The sequence below is a fragment of the Erythrolamprus reginae genome, chromosome 6 (assembly GCF_031021105.1).
Source record: "Erythrolamprus reginae isolate rEryReg1 chromosome 6, rEryReg1.hap1, whole genome shotgun sequence".
In the NCBI taxonomy this organism is placed as follows: domain Eukaryota; kingdom Metazoa; phylum Chordata; class Lepidosauria; order Squamata; family Dipsadidae; genus Erythrolamprus; species Erythrolamprus reginae.
The window spans coordinates 70063798-70076621 of record NC_091955.1 but is presented as its reverse complement, the minus strand read 5'-3'; the positions used below and the strand labels follow the sequence as shown (position 1 = coordinate 70076621).

At 40.8% G+C, this 12824-nt stretch overlaps 1 protein-coding gene across 7 annotated transcripts in view; it reads right to left on the bottom strand.

The window, feature by feature from the left end:
• The window catches only part of RBFOX2 (RNA binding fox-1 homolog 2), a 247223-nt gene that overhangs the window by 75371 nt on the left and 159028 nt on the right, over nucleotides 1-12824 (bottom strand). For all 7 annotated transcript variants that reach the window (XM_070756214.1, XM_070756211.1, XM_070756212.1 and 4 more), the window contains one exon: nucleotides 7418-7642. In XM_070756214.1, coding sequence (XP_070612315.1) covers nucleotides 7418-7642 — 225 coding nt within the window. The remainder of the gene's footprint in view (nucleotides 1-7417; nucleotides 7643-12824) is intronic.

Below are 12824 nucleotides of genomic sequence, written 5' to 3'. Positions count from 1 at the left end.
CAGCATATGACTGGCAGATTGATGTGTATAATTGATGTGTATAAGATGAAGCAGAATTGGTCTGAATTGTTAAAAAAAAGTTTAAATTACAAGGAATGAGATCTAAAATAAGCATAAGGAAAAAAGAATCCTAACAGCTGTTCAATAATGGAACAGTCTGTCTTGAGTGGTAGGTGCACCTTAGCTATAGGCAGGGAAAGCCATCTGTCAGGGATATTATAGTTTTGCCTTCCTACATGGGCAGGATGCTAGATTAGATGTTCTCCAATAACCTTTCCAAACTTTACCTTCTGTGATTCCTTGGAGCTATTTACCCATTTATTAGTGATATGTGTGTGTGTGTGTGTGTACTTGTGTGTGTCTCCTCGTCTATGTGTCTATCCATCCTTCCGTGTGTCTGTCCATCTGCCCATTCATATCTTTATGGGCATGTAGCAAGTTGGTTTCTAATTTATTTCCAGTATGTAAGTTAGGCAACAAATAGGCACTCCTCTGACTTATTTTATAAGTGACATATGAAGCTCCTTTTCACATTATAGTCCTATTAGCTGATGAAAAACAGTGCTCTTTTATGAAGTATACTTGAAGATATCTCCTAATATGGAAGAAGAAAGGGAGGCTTGGCAGCAGCTGGTAACTAAGGTCAAGGCTCATATTATTCATCCTCTCTTCGTTTTATTAAATAAAACAAGCCTGGATGAAGAGGCAACCAACTTTAAAATATACATATATGCAGCTTAGCACTGCCATAAAAAAGATCCGGTTTCATTTCCAGGATTTGCCTCTTTTACTATTGAGCGACAACTTTAATATATTCCTATGCCAAAAAAAAAAAAATTAAACCATGTTCGTGGAACTGATATTACTGTTCTGCGTATTATCTTATAGGACTTGTTAGCCCTACCAATGACATGTTGTTCTGCTATTTCTATATTTGGCTTGTGATACTAGCCTCAAACATTGGACTAAATGAGATGATACACTGTCTTTTTATCATTTTACGACTGTGCCATTTCTGAATACCAGTCACGTCATTTTACTTGTCATGTTCTTTAAAAGTCCTCCTAATTCATGAAGTCAGTTGGGTTTTTTTACAGACAAAAATGAACGGGTCCAAAGACGGGCTACAAGAATGGTGGAAGGTCTTAAGTATAAAACGTATCAGGAAAGACTGAATGAACTCAATCTGTATAGTCTGGAAGACAGAAGGAAAAGGGGGGACATGATCGAAACATTTAAATATGTTAAAGGGTTAAATAGGGTTCAGGAGGGAAGTGTTTTTAACAGGAAAGTGAACACAAGAACAAGGGGACACAATCTGAAGTTAGTTGGGGGAAAGATCAAAGGCAACATGAGAAAATATTATTTTACTGAAAGAGTAGTAGATCCTTGGAACAAACTTCCAGCAGACGTGGTTGGGAAATCCACAGTAACTGAATTTAAACATGCCTGGGATAAACATATATCCATCCTAAGATAAAATACAGGAAATAGTAAAAGGGCAGACTAGATGGACCAAGAGGTCTTTTTCTGCCGTCAGACTTCTATGTTTCTATGTTTCTATGTTTCTAAAACTGCATGATGCTAAAGATCCTTATTTTTTAAATTCACTTTCAGGTTTATGAAATCAAAATCACAATACTCCTGTAGGAAGTATCGTTTTTTTTAAAAAAAAAAGAATCGTTAGTCAGCCTCACTGCAAAAAATGACAAAGCAAAACTCTGAAAGATTAAAAGATTAAATCCACCATGTGCTCTTACTATAATGTTCTTTATTAGGAATTTAAGAGCTAACAACAGCTTAACAGATAGCTAAAGCTTTCAGTTTGATAATCTGTCAGCATGTTGCCCAATTTGAGACTGTAAAACAATGTCAACCAAGAAGAACATATCCTTAATTGGATCCCCTGCAACTCAAGAGAAATTTAAAATCCAAGTTTATCTTTACAGAACTATATATATCTGGCTATATCTTCCAGAGAATCAGCACCCAGATTGGGTAGGAGTAGCTTGAATGATTCTGAGAGTGATGCTGATGGCAGCATAAGCTTCTGATAGGATAATTCAGATCGTGCAGAATGCAGCTGCGAGAGCAATCATGGGCTTTCCCAAATATGCCCATGTTACACCAACACTCCGCAGTCTGCATTGGTTGCCAATCAGTTTCCGGTCACAATTCAAGGTGTTGGTTATGACCTATAAAGCCCTTCATGGCACCGGACCAGATTACCTCAGGGACCGCCTTCTGCTGCACGAATCCCAGCGACCAGTCAGGTCCCACAGAGTGGGTCTTCTCCGGGTCCCGTCAACCAAACAATGTCGCTTGGCGGGACCCAGAGGAAGAGCCTTCTCTGTGGCGGCCCCGGCCCTCTGGAACCAACTCCCCCCCAGAGATTAGAATTGCCCCCACCCTCCTTGCCTTTCGTAAGCTTCTTAAAACCCACCTCTGCCGCCAGGCATGGGGGAACTGAGATATACTTTCCCCCTAGGCCTTTACAATTTTATGCATGGTATGTCTGTATGTATGATTGGTTTTTATATAATGGGCTTTTAACTGTTTTTAGTATCGGATTTTGTTATATATTGTTTTATTGCTGTTGTTAGCCGCCCCGAGTCTGCGGAGAGGGGCGGCATACAAATCCAATAAATAAATAAATAAAATAAATAATAAATTTTAAAGTCAAAATGGGAGAGGTAAAGCTAAGAACAATTCACAATGGGGATGAGGGAAGGTTGATTTCTGTAAGTATGAGAAAAGCTAATTTACTTATGAGAAGTTAGCTCAAAATTAACCTTAGAAGAAGGCAATTCCATTCCACTTCCATATTGTTGATAAGAAAGTGGCATAAAGGTAGACAAATTTCGATGCCAGGTTAGAAGTCCCTATTTCAGTTATAGAGGAAGGGTGTATGGGACTTGCTGTGTAAGTCTTTTTTGTACAACAGAACAAGCACACCTATGAGTGGAACATATCAGATCTAGCCCTGGATATGTGATCTTTTAACAAGCAGGTCTTGCTAATTTTTTGGTTGATGACAAATTCTGTAGAACCTTCCTGCCAAAAGACAATTTAGACAAACACATGTCAAAACTGTAACACCTAATGAAGGGCCAAATGGCAACCATACAATTGTCCCTCAGGAGGTGTCACGTGTCATAGCCAAAGTTCCTAGGTTCCTAGTAGGATGTCCCACTGTTTATTGAGAAGTTTTGCTCTATGCTTTGTATGCTAGTTTGATACATGCCTTAGTTTGTCTAGATTGTAGCAGTTAACCTAGATTTGCACCCTACGTTAAACTTCTGGAAGAATACAAAAATTCTACTGGAAGCCCTGAATACATGTTCTAATCAAGCAGATCTTGACAACTGATGTCTATTTTAATTGGATGATGCAGATGTGGGGCGAGAACCCTCTCACATTTTTCAAGATGATGTTTACAGATATTGAGAGTCTCAATTTCCAAATTGCACACTCTAATGATGGTGAGTGTAGGGGATCAAATAGAACTTATATAGCACTTGAAGCGCTAACTGGAGATTCCATGTTGAATAATCTTAATAAGAATATGACCAGAATATCTCCGGGACCACCTTCTGCCGCACGAATCCCAGCAACCAGTTAGGTCTCACAGAGTTGGCCTTCCCCGGGTCCCGTCAACTAAACAATGTCGTTTGGCGGGACCCAGGGGAAGAGTGTTCTCTGTGGTGGCCCCCAGATATCAGAGTTGCCCCCACCCTCCTCGCCTTTCGTAAGCTCCTTAAAACCCACCTCTGTCGTCAGGCATGGGGGAATTGAGACTTTCCCTTCCCCCTAGGCTTATAAAATTTATGCATGGTATGTCAGTATGTATGATTGGTTTCTTAAATTGGGTTTTTTTAAATTAACTTAAATATTAGATTTGTTTACATTGTATTATTGTTGTTGTTAGCCGCCCCAAGTCTACGGAGAGGGGCGGCATACAAATCTGATAAATGAATGAATGAATGAATGAATGAATGAATGAATGAATGAATGAATGAATGAATGAATAACTGACAATGGACCAAAAGGCCTGTATGTTCTCTAATGTTTGGACTGAGGAGAAAGTTGCAGATTGCAAGAAGCAATGCAACAAATAAAAAGAGTGTTGTAATGCTAATGTATGTTTGGAATGAGAAAATTGGAGATATGGAGAAACCACAGCATGATTTGGATTGGATTAGAATGACAAGAAATAGGTTAGCAGACTTTTATGAAAAAAACATCTTTGTTTATTGTTAATACTTTCTTCAAACAAAAGTAATACATACTTTAAAAACAGCCATTAGGATCACAAGGGCTACATTACAGAAACCAAAAGGCAGAGGAGTGCAATTTGGTCAGCCACAATGCTTCTTCGTGCAATTCTGAAATAAGACCATGAATTATTGAAGTCAAATATGGGTTAAAATTAGAAAATTAAAGAGGAGGAGTGCCAGCAAGAACTGATCTGAAAACAAATAACCAGAATGTAAAATCAGTATAAGGAACAGATTAAGTACCTGAGAATCTGAGAAATTGCAGGAACAAAGAGACATTTTAAAACTAAAATATTTAAAAAATTCTTATAATTTTAAAGAGAAAAAGATTCGTTATACAGTGTTCCCTCGATTTTCGCGGGTTCGAACTCCGCGGAAAGTCTATACCACGGTTTTTCAAAAATGTTAATTAAAAAATGCTTTGCGGGTTTTTTCCCTATACCACTTTTCCCCACCTGATGACGTCATATGTCATCACCATCTGTCTTTAATAAATATTTTTTTAAAAATAAACTTTAATAAATAAACATGGTGAGTAATAATCTGAATGGTTGCTAAGGGAATGGAAAATTGCAATTTAGGGGTTTAAAGTGTTAAGGGAAGGCTTGTGATACTGTTCATAGCCAAAAATAGTGTATTTACTCCCGCATCTCTACTTCGTGGAAATTCGACTTTCGCGGGCGGTCTCGGAACACATCCCCCACGAAAAGCGAGGGAACACTGTAGTTAAAAATAAGCTATGCCGGGAGGATGAGGATGAAAGCCCTTGTCTATAAATTATCTTTACACGGACTGTAAACAAAGATTTGTTACTGAGAGATTGAGAGGGCTAAAAATAAGAAAAAAGACAAGTTGTCTCCTTCTAAAAGGGTTATGATGGGGGGGAAAAGCATGAGAAAGTTTTAGATCTGAGTGGCTACAATTTCTAAATTTGCTCAGAATTCAGATCAGCTAGCTCTCCTGAACTTGCAAAGAAACTGCCAGCTATCTTATAAAGCTACCACTTCCTGGAATACAATGAAGATATTGTTCTAATCCGTGCTCGTCCATCAGTGAGATCCCGAGAAGAAGGAAGTCAAACATTTGCACAATGGATCCAACAGTTGGAAATGAAGGGAAAAGTATTCAGGAAGCATACAAAATCTTATGAAAGGAAATACTGAAGGTGCAAACATCCCATGAAAGATGCAAAAATAAGAGAACCTCAATGCAGAATTAAAATATTAAAGAGAAAATGTGACATTTACACAAAAGGGAAAGGGGAAACATAACCAAAGAATACAGGTGATCTCTGGAAACTGCAGGAACTTTGTCAAAAAAAGCTAGCTCAGAATACCTTGAGGGTTGTTAAGGGATTTAAAAAAATATCAAAAAGCTATTCTTGTATGATAAAGATAAAAGCACAGCAAAAGAGACCGCAATCCATGTGACAGGAGAAACCAGTGAAGCGGCACTGGATGATAGGACCTTTTTAATTCCTATTTTGAGTTTGTCTTCTCTCAGGCGGAAAATGGAGTCTTAGCTGCATTATGATTATACCAGTGGGAGAAGAAAATTGCAGCTTACAATATTTAAGGAGACTATAAGAGAAACTGTAACTAATTCAAATGAATTTATCTCTCAACAGCCAGATGGATTCCTTCCCTACTGAAAGAACAAGTGCAGGAAATCATAGAATCACTTTTGGTAATCTCAGAATTCCTGAAAGAATGGTCATCTCCTCCTTAAGGAATATCTGGGAAACTGTTAGACTTGTCATTTTTTGGGTTTATACTGGGCAAAGTCTTAAAGCAACATGCTTGTGAAATATTGGGAAAGCATGATACAAGCCAATAGGATCCAGCATGGATTTACTGGATATAAATCATACTTGACTAACCGAACATTCTTTCTTGATAGAATAACTAACTTAATAGATCAGAGCAATGCCACAGACAAAATGTGCTTTGGACAGATTAAAAACTAAATAAAGTCACCTAACTATATTATATAGAGATGGAGAACTTGACTTATTTTCTATTCACAGTATGACACAGGGTGGGTTCCTTTCACCTTTCTACCAGTGCGCTGCGGTGCACATTGCAATGTTTCATGCTAGTGCACACGTGCATGTCCCCTCACATGATTTTGTTTTTGCGCATGCGCAGAGGGACAATTTTCCTTCTGCGCATGCTCAGAGAGCAAAAAAGTCATTGGAAATTAGGAAAAAAAGATGGCGGCACACATGGACCGGCAAAGACAGCATCAGAGCAATCATGCACAAATTGCGCAATCAACGGGCCATTACCAGAGTGGTGCACCAAAGCATAGGAACCCACGTCTGGTATGATGGAGTTGGAGGTCTTCTGGTTGACCCCCTGTCCTATTAAAAGACCTGAAGTAATGGATTAAACTACACAGAAGGACATTGAGGGTATATGTTAGGAGAAACCTATTGTCTATATGAGCTGTAAGTTAGTAGAATCGGCTATCACAGGATGTGATGAGTTTACACTTCTACAAGTCTTAAAATGGACTAAAATGGCCAGTGTCAAAGATATTAGCAGGTCTTGAACTGAGCAATGGTTTAGATTAGATGATCACTTCTACCCTTTGGTTCTACGCCTTTTTGGGCTAAAGCTGCCAGTCAAGAATGTAAGATAGATATGCACCAGTATCTTTATATGTGATTAACACACCTAAGATGACTGTGGAGCAACATCTCATGATATTTACAAATCTGGAAAGGACAATGGCCTGATGTAACTCATATTCTGCCTGATGCAAGTTAGTTAAATATTAGGAAGTAAAAAATAACCTGAGCCACACAGAAAAGAACACCTAATATAGCATTGTCCAAGAGCACCTGCACACACAAAATGAAGAAAATATGGTTAGATACCCATAGTATCCTAAGTTAGTTCGATAGAACATGTTTTAATAATAAACAACCTCATTCAAATGAATCTGGCTGTTCCATTTCTTTTTGCAGCAACTGGGAAATCTTTTCTTTTGTTCGAGCTTTTGCCCAAGGATTTCAGAGGAAATCTGAAACTGCAACTTTGAATGAGTAATACTTACTGTATCTATACCATTTTAAAGATATAAATACCAAATAATCAATCAAATAAATTCCCAGCATTCAATGGTGTTGAACCTACCGTAAGAGATCCATTCTGCGTGGTGGCTGTATTTGTATTCTGTTCTCCATGTGTTTGTCCACTTCCATAGATTGTCAGATTGTGCTCGCTGGTCTGGCCTGCATAGTCCTGAGTGTGGGGAACGCCATACTCTGTAGGGATCCCATTCTGTGGGGGAGGTGGGAATGGGATTGTGGTGAATGGCTGGACCATTGTGTCAGGAGTAGCTGTTGGCTCCTGGTTACCCTGGAAGGGGGGGAAAAGGCAAACAGCATTAAAGGAAGGAAAGGAGGAAGGAAAAGAGGGAGGAGGGAAGGAAGGAAGGAAGGAATATATTCTATCAATAAGGGACAGTTGGTGAATATATTCTATCAACAAGGGACAGTTGGTGATCAGGGATAAAAATAATAAAATTAGCCTGAATCAAAACACTGCAGGATGACGGACTCATTTTATGGGCTGTTATCTACCACATTAGTCCAATGCAAGTTGATGGACATGTTTTCTGACTTCCCAATTTAGAACCAGGAGACAGTCACTGGCTTCGGTGGCTTAGAAGTGATGCATTCTCCCTTTTTCTTTCTCTCTCTCTCCACTACAGATGGGTTATCTCACCCACTATTCAGCCACAAAATCTCTTGTCTCCTAGAAACCATCCACATACTTTCCTTTAGCATGTTTAGCGGAAAAGCATGCTTAGCATAAGAAACAAATGTTCAAAAAAAGGTTCCAAATTAAAGGCACTTAGAAACCTATTTACTTAAATGCAGAGAAGAAATCAAACTTAGATCTCAAATTCTTTCCTGATGTATGTATCGGAACATTTTTTTTCTTTTCAAAAGAATGCAGAAATTGAAACAGCACCTGTACTGCGATGCCCAGGACTCGGTATCAAGACAAGTCATTTCCTCTGTTCCCACCTTGTGATTATACTTCTCAGGGATCAATCCTAAAAGGGTTCTATTCCAGAATATTTCACTGAATGCTGAAAGTATTTACCGAAGTTAGCCATACAGAGGAAATGAGCCTCTAAGTGATATTACAGAAGCATCTGTTTAAAAGACAGAATACATGCTAGCAAAATAAGAAATTTGGATAACAGTTTAATTCTATGCTACACAGAACAACTTAAAAATGTTTAAAGCAAAGCAGCGCAGTATAGGTGCTGTTTCATTTTCTGTGCTCATTTTTTCAGAAATTGTTCTGTTCAATCAAAGAATTTGGAATCTAAGTCTGATTCCTTCTCTGCATTTTAAGTTAATCTTTGAATGAGAAAGAAACCCTGAGCATATATGTGTAATATAGATTCCTTTATTTAAAAATAAGGTTTAATATACTACGACTACAGAAAGAAGTGACCATAATCGGACTGGCCAAAGGGACACTTGATTTATCTTTCAGAAGAACAAAAATGGATTTTAGGTTTCATCTTTACAGTACTGAGACCACTCAAGCTTTAGCTCATTTTATTGCTTGTAGGAGAATACAAATCAGGTTTCACATAATAACTATATCAAAATAAAGTTTTATACACAAAAAGAACTGAGGGAACACAAATTAAAATTATATTTCCTCTGTTTATGATAAATAATTAAAGGAGCAGAATGACAGAATGAATTACGTATAAGAAAAATATAAGTTCATGCGTGAAAGTACAAAATAAAGAGAGTAAACCTATATTTAGAATAATAGAATAGAATAATTTATTGGGCAAGTGTGATTGTACACACAAGGAATTTGCCTTTCGTGCATATGCTCTCAGTGTACATAAAAAGACAAGATACATTCATCAAGAATCATAAGGTACAACACTTAATGATTGTCATAGAGTACAAATAAGCAATCATGAAACAATCAATATTAGCATAAATGGTAAGGATACAAGCAACTAGTTACAGTCATACAGTCATAAGTGGGAGGTGATGGGTGATAGGAACGAAGAGAAGACTAATAACAATAGTAATGCAGTCTTAGTGAATAATTTGACAGTGTTGAGGGAATTATTTGTTTAGCAGAGTGATCGCATTCAGGAAAAAACTGTTGTTGTGTCTAGTTGTCTTGGTGTACAGTGCTCTATAGCGTTGTTTTGATGGTAGGAATTGAAACAATTTATGTCCAAGATGGTGGGGAGGGTGTCAGTAAATATTTTCACAGCCTTCTTTTGGATTATACATAGTCACACAGTCTTTTGAATCTATAACACTAATGATATAGATAGAAAACTAATTATGTCTACAACAGCAGGCTCTCTCCAACCTTTATGGCTTGGTGGCCCAGAGGTTGGGAGAACTGGGCCATGCAAGAAGTGGGCCTGCACACAAGCATGTACAGCTCAACCTGTGCGAGCAGCAAGACACCACATGTGCACATACACCTTGAATTGTGCAAGTTGATCTGCACATGCATACATGCCGGACCACTACTCATGCAAGTTGAGTGCACATGCATGCATTGGGCTGCACTGCCCAGTTGCAAATTGGTCACAGACTGGTAGTGCGCCGTAGCGCAGGGGTTGTGGACCCCTGGTCTAAAGTACAGTGGTACCTCTACCTAAGAATGCCTCTACTTACGAACTTTTCTAGATAAGAACCGGGTGTTCAAGATTTTTTTGCCTCTTCTCAAGAACCATTTTCCACTTACAAACCTGAGCCTCTGAAACTGTAACCGGAAAAGGCAGAAAGAAGCCTCAGTGGGGCCTCTCTAGGAATCTCCTGGGAGGAAACAGGGCCTCCATTTTCCCTGTGGTTTCCCCAATCACACACATTATTTGCTTTTGCATTGATTCCTATGGGAAAAATTGCTTCTACTTAAGAATTTTTCTACTTAAGAACCTGGTCACGGAACCAATTAAGTTCGTAAGTAGAGGTACCACTGTACTTCAAATTAAAAATTGAAAATGTCTGGAAAGATAATATTTAAGAAAAAAAATAAGATCAATTTATAAATATAAAACATAAAAGTAAAAGCCAATTAATACAATTCATAAATCTTCTGCATTGAAAAGTAAAGATTTACATCTTAGCTACTTTTTTAAAAAAAAAGGGAAAATGAAGGTCAAATTAAATTCCTGACAGAGAAACCAGGAACAGTTTATCTTCCCTACATTCAGCAAACAGAACTCTGATACTGGGGGATGGCTGTTATCTTTAAAAAGGCCTCTTTTACAACACCTAATGTTTGGAAGCATTCTAAATGATCTTCACTTTTCCTTTACAGCAATCCAGTTAATCCAAAGATTTCAATCTCTCAATGAAGCAAATAGGCGTTGATTGCTTACCTGAACGCCTCTTCTCGTACGGTGAGTGGGTACAGCAGTCACGTGGTTGCTCCTGTCCAATCCGATGGGACTGAGCCTAGTATTAAAAAAGCCTGCTGGATCCGCCCCTTCCCCAGAATTCGCGAATCCGTAGACTAGGCTCAGTAGTGAAGCTCCATAATGTTCAACTCTCATGTGTTAGAAGAAAGGTAGGAATAGAAGTCATAGAAGACCACACAAAAGGGAGGGAAGTGACTGCTGTACCCACTCACCGTACGAGAAGAGGCGTTCAGGTAAGCAATCAACGCCTATTCTCCGTACTGAAGGAGCGGGTCCAGCAGTCACGTGGGACATACCCAATAGATAGGCCCCTAGGGTGGGATTAGATTGCTATCGTGAGAGATAACGGATTGGAGTACCCTTCTGCCGAAGGCAGTGTCCGCTGAGGCGTAAGAATCGATTTTGTAGTGCCTTATGAAGGAATTTGGCGAGGCCCAAGTGGCTGCTTTGCAGACTTCCTCCAACGGGGCTTGAGTCGCCCAAGCGGCAGATGTGGCAGCACTTCTGGTGGAGTGCGCTGTAATATTCTTTGGAATGGAGAGGGAAGCTGTCTCATAGGCCTTAGAGATGGTCCCTCTGATCCAACGGCCTATTACTGTTGAAGACACTTTGGATCCCATAGATCTGGGATGATAGGCCACGAAGAGTGCTTCAGACCTCCGAATGGGTCCTGTGCGTTGAATATAAATTTTTAGCGCTCTAGTAAGATCCAGAGTGTGCCATCTAATTGCCAGGGGGTGCTCCCGTTGGAGACAGAAGGGAGGTAAGACAATATCCTGGGATCTGTGGAACATGGAACTGACCTTGGGTAGAAAGGTGGGGTCCAGTCGCAGAACCACCTTGTCCTGATGGAACTGACAGAGGTCCTGTCTGATAGAGAGGGCTGCCAACTCAGATATGCGTCGGGCGGATGTAATCGCCACCAGGAATGCTACCTTAAAGGATAGGTACCTGAGGGACGCAGATTTCAGGGGTTCGTAGGGTGCCTGAGTAAGGGAATGGAGAACCCGTGGCAAGTCCCAGGAAGGATATCTGTGGATCTTAGCAGGCCTGAGGTTGGCCAATCCTCTGAGAAATTCTTGGATTTCCAGAAAGGAGCGGAGAGGCTGCCTGCGAGGCCCCGCCAAGACAGAAGAGATGGCTGCCAGGTGGCGACGGATGGTGCTGGTAAAGAGGCCTTGGTGGAAACCTTTCATGAGGAAGGAGATTATCCTGTGAATGGGAAGACACAGGGGAGATAAGCCCTCCTGCGAGCCCCACTGATGGAATTTGGACCAAGTATGGTCGTATATCCAGTTGGTAGACCCTCTTCTAGACTTCAGGATGATTTCCACTGTGTCCGGGTCGTACCCTCGCAGGTCTAGGTCTCTCCGGATAATAGCCAGGCGGTGAGGTGGAACCACTCCGGATCCGGATGGAAGGAGGCCCCCTGCCGCAACATATCCTCCGAAACGGGGACTCGCCACGGGTCCTGGACGGACAGCTGTTGGAGGTCCGCGAACCAGGGCCTGCGAGGCCAGTGAGGGGCGATCAGAATTACTCGAGCCCTCTCCAGGATGATCTTGTGGACCACGTCTGGCAGAATTGGAATTGGAGGGAAGGCATACAGTAGACCTGGAGGCCAAGGACTCCTGAGAGCATTGATTGCCTCTGCTCCCGGGGATGGAAACCTGGAGATGAAACGAGGGAGCTGGGCATTGGCTTCGGTCGCAAACAGATCCAGCACTGGATGGCCGAACCTGAGGCAGATTTGGTGGAACAGTGCTTGATGGAGATTCCATCTGCTCGCGAGAGCCAGTCCGCTTGGACGTTGAGGCTCCCCGAGATGTGATCGGCTAGGAGCGACTGGAGATGTTTCTCCGCCCAAAGGCCTAACTTTAGGGCCTCCCTCATGAGGGCCTTGGATCTTGTGCCTCCCTGTCTGCAAATGTGGCTTTTGGTGGCTATGTTGTCGGTAAGAATCAGAACATTCTGGTTGGAGATGTGAGGTTTGAACTGCTTTACAGCTAGAGACACGGCTCTTAATTCTAGCCAATTGATGGGCCTGGAAGCCTCCTCCGGTGACCACGTGCCCTGGGCTAGTAGACCCTGGGCATGGGCTCCCCAGCCCGA